Source organism: Elephas maximus, chromosome 6, assembly GCF_024166365.1.
Source record: "Elephas maximus indicus isolate mEleMax1 chromosome 6, mEleMax1 primary haplotype, whole genome shotgun sequence".
NCBI lineage: Eukaryota > Metazoa > Chordata > Mammalia > Proboscidea > Elephantidae > Elephas > Elephas maximus.
Window position 1 is genome coordinate 94,384,559 of NC_064824.1, and position 9,290 is coordinate 94,393,848.

At 41.6% G+C, this 9,290-nt stretch overlaps 1 protein-coding gene across 5 annotated transcripts in view; it reads right to left on the reverse strand.

Annotated features, from left to right (window-relative positions):
* DNAH7 (dynein axonemal heavy chain 7) overlaps positions 1 to 3,289 on the reverse strand; it is a 259,550-nt gene extending 256,261 nt beyond the window's left edge. For all 5 annotated transcript variants that reach the window (XR_007517918.1, XM_049887739.1, XM_049887741.1 and 2 more), the window contains exon 1: positions 3,086 to 3,289. Coding sequence is in view for 4 of the 5 variants with exons in the window: in XM_049887739.1 (XP_049743696.1) it covers positions 3,086 to 3,100 (15 nt within the window). In the remaining variant the exon portion in view is untranslated. The remainder of the gene's footprint in view (positions 1 to 3,085) is intronic.
* Positions 3,290 to 9,290: the final 6,001 nt, after the last annotated feature.

The window sequence follows — 9,290 nt, forward strand, 5'->3', positions numbered from 1 at the left end:
TGGAGGATCCTAGACGGCTGCTCACAGGCTTTTAAGACCCCAGACGCTACTCACCAAAGTAGAATGTAGAACATTTTCTTTATAAACTATGTTATGCCTATTGAGCTAGATGTTCCCTGAGACCATGGTCCCCACAGCCCCCAGCCCAGCAATTCAGTCCCTCGGAGTTTGGGTGTGTCTATGGAGCTTCCATGACCTTGCTTCCATGACAGCACCAAGTTGTTCTGGCTTTCCCAGTATTGTGTACTGCCTTACCCTTCACCAAAGATACCACGTATTTATTGTCTATTTAGTGTTTTTCCATCCCCAGTCCTCCCCTCCCTCATTACCATCAAAGATTGTTTCTTTTTGTGTGTAAACCTTTTCATGAGTTTTTATACTAGTGGTCTCATACAATATTTGTCCTTTTGTGATTGACTTATTTCACTTAGCATAATGCCCTCCAGATTCATCCATGTTATGAGAAGCTTCACAAGATTCATCGTTGTTCTTTATCATTGCGTAATACTCCATCATGTGTATGTACCACAGTTTGATTATCCACTCATCTGTTGATGGGTATCTAGGTTGTTTCCATCTTTTTGCTATTGTGAACAATACTACAATGAACATGGGTGTGCATATGTCTATTCCTGTGATGACTCATTTCTTTAGGATATATTCCTAGGAGTGGGATTGCTGGATCATACAGTATTTCTATTTCTAGCTTTCTAAGGAAGCACCATATCGTTTTCCAAAATGGTTGTATCATTTTGCACTCCTGCCAGCAGTGTGTAAGAGTTCCCATGTCCCCACAGCTTCTGCAACATTTGTTATTTCTTGTTTTTTTTTTGTGTGTGTGTGCCAGTAATACCAGAGTGAGATGGTATCTCACTGTAGTTTTGATTTGCATTTCTCTAATGGCTAGTGATCGGAAGCATTTCCTCATGTGTCTGCTGGCCACTTGCATATCTTCTTTGGTGAAGTGCCTGTTCATTTCCTTTGTCCATTTTTTAATTGGATTGTCTTTCCGTTGTAGAGGTAGAGGTGTTGAATTTTCTTGTAGATTTTAGAGATTTGACCTTTGTCTGATTTGTAATACCCAAAACTTTTTCTCAGTCTGTAGGTTCTCTTTTTACTCTTTTGGTGAAGTCTTTTGATGAGCACAAGTGTTTAATTTTTAGAAGATTCTAGCTTACCTTCTAGAGTTTCCGTATTGTTGGTTGTGGTTTGTATCTTGTTGATGCTGTGTATTAGGGCCTCTAGCATTGATCCTATTTTTTCTTCTATGAACTTCACAGTTTTTGGCTTTAGATTTAGTTCTCTGATCCATTTGGAATTAGTTTTTGTATATGGTGTGAGGTATGGGTCCTGTTTCATTTTTTTGCAGATGGACATCCAGTTTTGCCAGCACCATTTGTTAAAAAGATGGATAGTAGATTTTTAATGGATGCTATTTGGCCATGCAGCCCTGGTGGTACAGTGGTTAAGAGCTCGACTGCTAATCAAAAGGTCGGCAGTTCAAATCCAGCAGCCGCTCCTTGGAAATCATATGGGGCAGTTTTACTCTGTCCTATAGGGTTGCTATGAGTTGGAACTAACTCAACAGCAATTTTTTTTTTTTTTAGTCATAGATGAGTAAGTTAGGTGCTTTGTGAAGTAACAGCTCTTTAGAAATACTGTTGTAAATACAGTAAACATGTATTTTAAATCCCAACATCAGATGTGGTTCAAGGTCAGGAAAAAGGCTAATTTGGCATCAAGCAAAGAAGCTGCTCAATATATACTGATGACAATAATAAATCATTACACGATAACAAATGGTTTAAAAAATAAAAACAACTCTGATTGCAGTAATATCACATAGAAAAAACTCACTACTGAGGTATACTAATCAATTGCTCAGCTTTTTAGTTATCTGCCTCTAAATTTACTTATTTGTTGCATGTTCATTTGTTCTTTTACCAATAATTATACTTTGGTATATGGACCAGGGCGTCTGTTTTTTAGTGCTCAGTGTATCAAACTTATTTCAATAAAATACTGAAAACCAAATTTTCTTGAGCACTTAGGTATTAATTGCTTATTAGATTAATTAATGAATTAGAGTTTTGACATTTTTCTGTTAGTAATCTATGCCCAATTGATAGGGAACTAAATTATCTTTTACCATTGCTTCCACATTAAACTCTAACACTACAAAAAAAAACACTATAAAGCAAAGAAAAAGAAAGAATTGTAGTTTGGTGTCAAAACAAAGAAGCTAAGCAAAATTTGCAAGTTTACAAACAACTGTATTCCATTCATTGCCAGAATGCTTACAGGGTCCTTTTTCCTATTCATCGCTAAGCTGACAGAGTTGTTTTCTACCTAGACCAAAAAAAAAAAAAATGCCCACGCCTAATGCCTGCCCATTCTGTTCTGGTATTTAAACGTCTGAACATTGTTCCACATTCACTTTGGTTGCAGGCGCTCTTAATTAAGTTCAACAGAGGGTTCTTAAAAGAGAAAGTTCTATTGCAACGTGCAACTTGTATTACATACTCTGGGGATATTAAGACGTTTCATTTGCCACCTACTAAACTCTTTCACCTGTGGTTTAGTATAATACAGTATCTTATTTGAACCTCACAACAAACTTATGAAAGGGAAAGCTGTTCCAATTTCCTCTCGGCATAAAAGAAGAAATTTCAAGCTTAGACTAAATGATTTGTCCAAAGCCACACAGCACAGCTAGAAAATTGGCTTAGACTCCAGTCCCAGAGCTCAAACCCACTGCAACTCCCCGCCGAGCCGCTTTCCACTCCAACACATCCACCACTAGGACGTTGGGGGCATTCAGGGGTTGTACTTTAAACTGCTGGCACATCGCTAGACTGAAATGTTTGGTTGTTATGACAACACCAAGGGCGAATGATTGGGTAGAAAACGTAAAAAGTATTCGCAGAAAGCGCCCAATATCCCAGTTGATAAGAGGGGTGAAGGGAGCTGTACGTATATCGAGGGTTCAAAACTGCAGAGTCCTGAGGGTGGAGTTTCAGCCTCATTTGAAATACTGGCGAACCTTCGCGGCCGCAGCCAGCGGTGCGCGGTGCCGCCCTCTCACCTGCTCGTTGCTCATGGCTGCGAGGACGCGCTGGCAGCCCCTGGCGGCTCCTAGGTCCGGTCTGCTTCCGGGTCGCTCCTGCTCCGCGCCCCTAGAGACCCTCAGAAGAGAGTGGCGGCGCCGTGGGACCCTGCCAGCAGCTCCCACTTTTCTTCCTTGGCGCTGGATGCAGTCTAGCGTCGGGGAAGCGCTCGTTGCTATGCAACAGACCCGCGCACAGTTCCATTTCCGGTCATCTGTTGCGCCCGGGACCCGACCGGAGAGTGGGAGCACGTTCCGGCAGGGGGCGCTCCAGGGCTCACTTCTCCTTGGCGCCAGCTCGGCCTAGTGTGGTGGAGGCCGCGGGGTGCGCGATGACGAGCTAACGGCGATGGGTGGTTCTCCTCCTGCCCTGCGAGAAAACATCCTTTGATTACTGATCTTCAGACTACTGCACCCTCCTCTAACTGAGCTGGGTGCGCGGGACCTCTGCCACAACACATCAATTAGTTTCATTTGTGCCTAGGTCTCAGAGACTGTGTAATGAAATGATCGCAAATTTCAGTGGAAAGAAATTATGAGAACAAGGCATACAAAGACTGGAGCCAGTAAACACTTTTCTTCTATCATCCATTTGCTTCCAACCCCCTTTCTTCTCCTGACTCTTCCCACACGCTGGAAAACTATGCCTTGGAAGAATATCAGAAAAAGAACCTTCAAAATTCACTTAAGCTAACCTTCTGAAAGGCGCTGTGCTAGGCACTAAGCATGCAAAGGGGTAGTCATCAAGACGCAATCCCTTCAGCACAGGCTAACCAGAGACATCTGTCGGTTTGGAGTCCCACTCATGGGGACTCCAAATGCTCCAGAGCAGAAAAAACTGTGCTCCATGTGCTCCACTGGGGTTTTAAGGCTGTGACCTTTTGGAAGCAGATGCCCAGGACTTTCTTCTCAAGGCACCTCTGGACAGATTCAAACCACCAACCTTTTGGTTAATGGTCTAGTGCTTAACCTTTTGCACCACCTGGGAACTCTGTTTCACATAGGCTAAAACAAAACAAGACAAAAAAACCCGTTGCAGGAGTTGAGTGGATTCCACTCATAGTGACCCTACAGGACAGAGTAGAACTGCCCCATGGAGTTTTTAAGGCTGCGATCTTTACAGATTCATAGAGATTTGCAGTGAGTCTGAATCCACATGGGGGTGGGGGGCAGAGTTGAGCAGGGGTTTAATCTTTACAGAAGCAGACTGCCACATCTTTCTCCCATGCAACTGACTGGCCTTTAGTTAGCAGCTGAGCACTTAATCACCGGGGCTTCATACCACCAGCTATTTAAAAAAAAAAAAAAAAAACCATAGCAACCCTACAAGACAGAATAGAACTGCCCCATTGGATTTCCAAGGAGTGGCTGTTGGATTCCAACTGCCAACCTTTTGGTTTGCAGTCACAGCTCTTAACCACTGTGCCACCAGGGCTCCTACCATAGGCTAGGGAGGTGCTAAAAACAAGCAGTTATAAGGCTGTGGAGACAGTGCTGGGAATGAGCGTGAGCATCCTCAGGGAGAACAAGAAAGCATCACCTAATTTCCTCTTGGAAGATGTGGAAAGGATGTGAAAGCTGGGATCTGAAGGAAGAAGACATGGCTGGGCAAAGAATGTTCCAGGCAGAAAGCAAATCATATAGGAAGGCCAGAGACAAAGAACTATGGCTATGGGAAGAACTGAAAATGGTTCTGAAATGTTGGAAAGTAGATTTGGGTAAAGAGGTTAGAGAGAGTCTAGAGGTGAAGCTGAGGATATAAGCAAGTGCTGTATCTTAAAGGGCAGCCCTGGCAGCACACTGGATAAGAGTTTGGCTGCTAACCAAACAATTGGCAGTTCAAATTCACCAGCCACTCCTTGGAAACCCTATGGGAGCAGTTCCATTCTGTCCTCTAGGGTTGCTATGAATCAGAATTGAGCAACAGGTTTGGTTTTGTTTGTTATATCTTAAAGGGCCCAGTAAAAATGATAAGGATTTTAGACTTCAAGGGCAATTGACCTCCATTTTCAAGTTTTATGTTAAGAAATGTCAGGATCACATTTATGTTTTAGAAAGCTCACTCTAGCTTCAAGATGGTGAATGAATGGAAAGGAGAAAAGTTGAAATGGAGGCAAGTTAGGCTATTATAAGAGTGCAGGAAGAGGTGACAGTGGCTGGGACTGGGAGAACAACAGTGGGAATGGAGAGAAGTGAGCAGATTTAAGAGCTATGTGGGAGATTGTTTGACTAAGATGTGGACTTCTAAGAGGGAGAAAAGTAAGGTTGAAGATCATCTTACTGCTTCAGGTAAATGGTGGTACAGAAAAGAGAAATATGAAGAGACTTAAAGAGAACAATTATTAGTCCAGTGTGGGACATGCAAGTACAAATACAACCAGCTGTTATTGTACATATTGGTCAGAGCTCAGAAAATTATTTCTGAGTTGGGGGCGTTGATTTGAGGCTTACTAGCATATAAATAGAATATAAATGACATTTGAATCCATGAGCATAGATAAGATAGCTCCAAGAGTATGTAGAGAGAATACAGAAGAAACTAATTAAAAAAAAAAAAGAGCAAACAAAATACTAAACAACACCAACATTTAAGGGTTAAACAGAAGCACAGCCTGTAAAGGGAACTGAGAAGAAGTAGTCAGAGATAAAGAAGGAGAACTAAGAGTATAGATTCATAGAAGCCAAGGAAGACAGTATTGCAGAACAAAGAATATGTCAATAGTGTCTAAAGCTGTGGAAGGTTAAGTAAGGATTAAAAAGTTTCCATTGACTGTAGCAACAAGGAGATCATTGGTGAACGTGTCAAAAGGAATTTCAGTGTGATGAGGTGTGATGATATGGAGCCAGGTAGCAGAGGATTGAGGAGTGGAAGGGAGGGAGACTGCCAGTGCAGACAAGTCTTCAAAAAAGTTTGGGTTATGAACTAAAGGGATAGGGCGGAAGCTGAAGCAAGTCACGGAGACAAGGGCTTTATTTTTTTCAGATTGGAGAGTCTTGATTGTGTTTATATGTGAAAGGGAAGGGAGAACATAAAGATAAAGGGAAAAGTAAAAGGAGATAGAATTAATCCCGTATGAAGAGACACCTCCTTGTAAAAGGAAGAAGGAGGAAACTATGAGTAGAGATGTGAGTGTTTTAGAGCTTTGCTGGTGTGTAGTTGGGGCCATTCCCCCCAAAATAATTTTATTTTCTGTATGCAGTAAAAGGCAAAATCAATAAGACGGACGGTAGGGGCAGGAGTTGGTCATAAATTCGAGGAGAAAAAAAAAGTTTGTTGAAATAACTACTTGGTAGAAAAGGAGAGAACAGAACTAACCAAAGAAATAGAGGAAAGGTCAGGTTGAAGTTTTTGAATTAGTAGTGGTAGCAATCCACACGTCTCTATGATGCTCTCCAATGACATTCAACACACCAGGCTCAGGCTTAGAGATGACAAACACATGGGGGTGTTTCCCAGGCTGGTATGAAGGAAGGACAACTGAACAAGAGAAAGGAGAATCTGATAAGAGCCAAATTGAATTGAAGAACCACAGAACTTAAAATCAATAGAAGAAGTAAAAAGGGGAAGGGCTATTAAACAGGGAGAAAGGAAAGTAGGTGGGATGGTAGAGGTGTCAGTGGGGTTAACATTGTGGGAGAAGCTGCCAATGCAGAAAGGATAGGAGTGAGGGTGTTGGCTTTCTGATTTCAGAAGTGGAACAATTCCAGGTGTCGACAAGGTCCAGAACGTGGCCATGGAAGTGGGTGACTAAAATTGAGGACTTGGCTGTGGAAAGCCAAGGAACTAAGTTGCTGAGGCTTTCACTCATGTGGAGTAGAGAGTGAAACTGTGAGCTGAAGTCTTCATTGAATGAAGTAGGAGACAAGGAGAAAAGATGCTGTGAACATAAAATTGGTAAGAATTTCTACTAGAAAACAGGATAGATGTTGCAGATTCTACCTCCCAAACTTAGAATGTAAAAGAATTGAAAGACCCAGATAGAAACAGAAGCTTCAGGGGAGAGAAAATTTTCACTAAAGGCTGGGAGGCAGAGGGAGGATTCAGGAATAGATGGAGAGTTTTTTTATAACCTGAGAGCACAATGAAAAGATTTGAAAGCCAGTAGGGCAGTAAAAGGTTGAGTCAGGCAAGTAGAAGAAAAACCTTTAAACAGCAATAGAATGAGAAATGAAAAAAATTGCCTCGAGGGCTTACACACAGACAGTAACCAAGAGATGTAAAGGTGTGATAGGTTTACTGGTTGCTGTGGCATCAATTCCAACTCACAGTGACCCTATAGGGCAGAGTAGAACTACCCCACAGGGTTTCCAAGGAGCAGCTGGTGGATTTGAACTGCCGACCTTTTGGTTAGCAACCAAGCTTTTAACCACTGTGCCACCAGGGCTCCGTGATAGGCTAAATTGTTGCCAAAATGCTGCCAAAGGAACTAGTCCCAACAGTTCTTCAGAGGTTAAGAAGGAATTTAGGTCTCTTGGTAGAAGTCAAAGGTGGGCTTGCTTGCTTGCTTGCTTGATGAAGGGTCATAGTCCGCATGAGCAAGTCAGGGAAGGATAGGTGGATTCACATCAACAGTGACAGAGATAGCCCCAAAAGTTACCATTCACCTCCCACTCTTTCCCCACCTATGAACTTTCTTTCCTCAATCCTCTGTTGTCTCTCTGTCCATTCCCCCTAATGTCAAAAACCATACTCTAAATAATCAATCACTGGGGCATTCCGACTTTCTACATTGCCTTTACCAGACCCCCATTTATAACTTCTCTGGGGTCAGTTTTTCATTTGCAGAATCCTGTTTCTAAATTTGACATCTGTGGGGCACTTTGCCAGAATTATGGAAGGAAAAACAATTTATAAAAATTGGCAAAGACCATTCTTTCTTATTTGTTATTTATCATGATTCATGTCAAGCAAGAAGAATAAGGCTTCTGGGACTGAATCTCTGGTTGTCATAGTAATCACTAATGTCACCGACTGAGTGCTGAGATGAGAGAAACAATCAAAGTGATCCCTGTCCTCACTGTTCAGATTAAGGCCAGCTCAAAATTCTGACGAGAGTTGATATGTTTCTCACAAGGATCTGAATGAATTTTAGATTAGATGTGTTGGACTATTGGATCCCTCAAACTACAAAGGCAGTTTATCCCTCCTGCTACTGGTCTCCTTGAAAGGCTTCCTTATACATTTAGGGCTTAATTGGAGAAGAGCTATCTATATGCTTTTGACTTGCTAATCTACAAATAGGAAGTCCATTTTAGGAGAAAGTATCTGGGAACAGAAACTGGTTGCCCCAGTTACCCAAATATGAAAGACCAAATGGAGAACAGAAATTGACTTGCTGATATTTTGGTTGTCCGAGCTTCCAGTTGAGTTGCATTTATGATCTTGTGTTTTCTTTCATGGTTTGGCGTTTTTTGCTAAAATGATTTTATTAGACATGAGCCAAATCCTTGCTTAGGGATTTCATGCCCAGGTTTGTGCTGATTCTAAGGGAATCTTTTACTAGTTTTTTTTTTTTCCTTTAAAATATATTGTGTAAACTTATGCAGATGCTGAATTCTAAGTTTTTATGTTATTTGTTACTTTTTTTTTTTTAACCTCCTGCTTTTGAAACTGTAGCATGTGTGGAAGGCAGGCTGGAGTGCTGGTGTCTGTTAAACATGCTCCTTTTGAGGCAGTATGGCAGCTTTTTATTGTTATAGGGCATGGTAAGTGGTGAAGTTAGGGTGTACTACTGAAAGCAGAGTACAGAATCTGTTTTTTTTTTTTTTGCTGCCTATGCTCTTCTCTTTTTGTGAAGCTATATACTCTTCCTCATCTTTCTCAATCAACAAATATTTCTTGAACACCTGCTATGGGCCACTGTTCTAGGTGCTGGAGATACAGGGGCACCCAAAGGCTCAGCTCGTGTAAGGACATACAGAAAATTAGCAGGAAAAATAATTATATTAATAAATAATTTCAGATGGTAAAATGTGCAAGAAGAAAATGAAACATGGTTATGGGAGTGAACTGTGGCCAAGGAGAGTCTCTCTGAGGAGATATTTGAGCTGAGTTGTGAATGACAAAAGGGATCTAGCCAGTCTAAGATGTTGTCAGTTGCTGTCGAGTTGATTCTGACTCATGGCAACTTTGTGTGTGCAGAGTAGAACTGTGCTGTCTTAGCTGTCTAGTACTGCTATAACA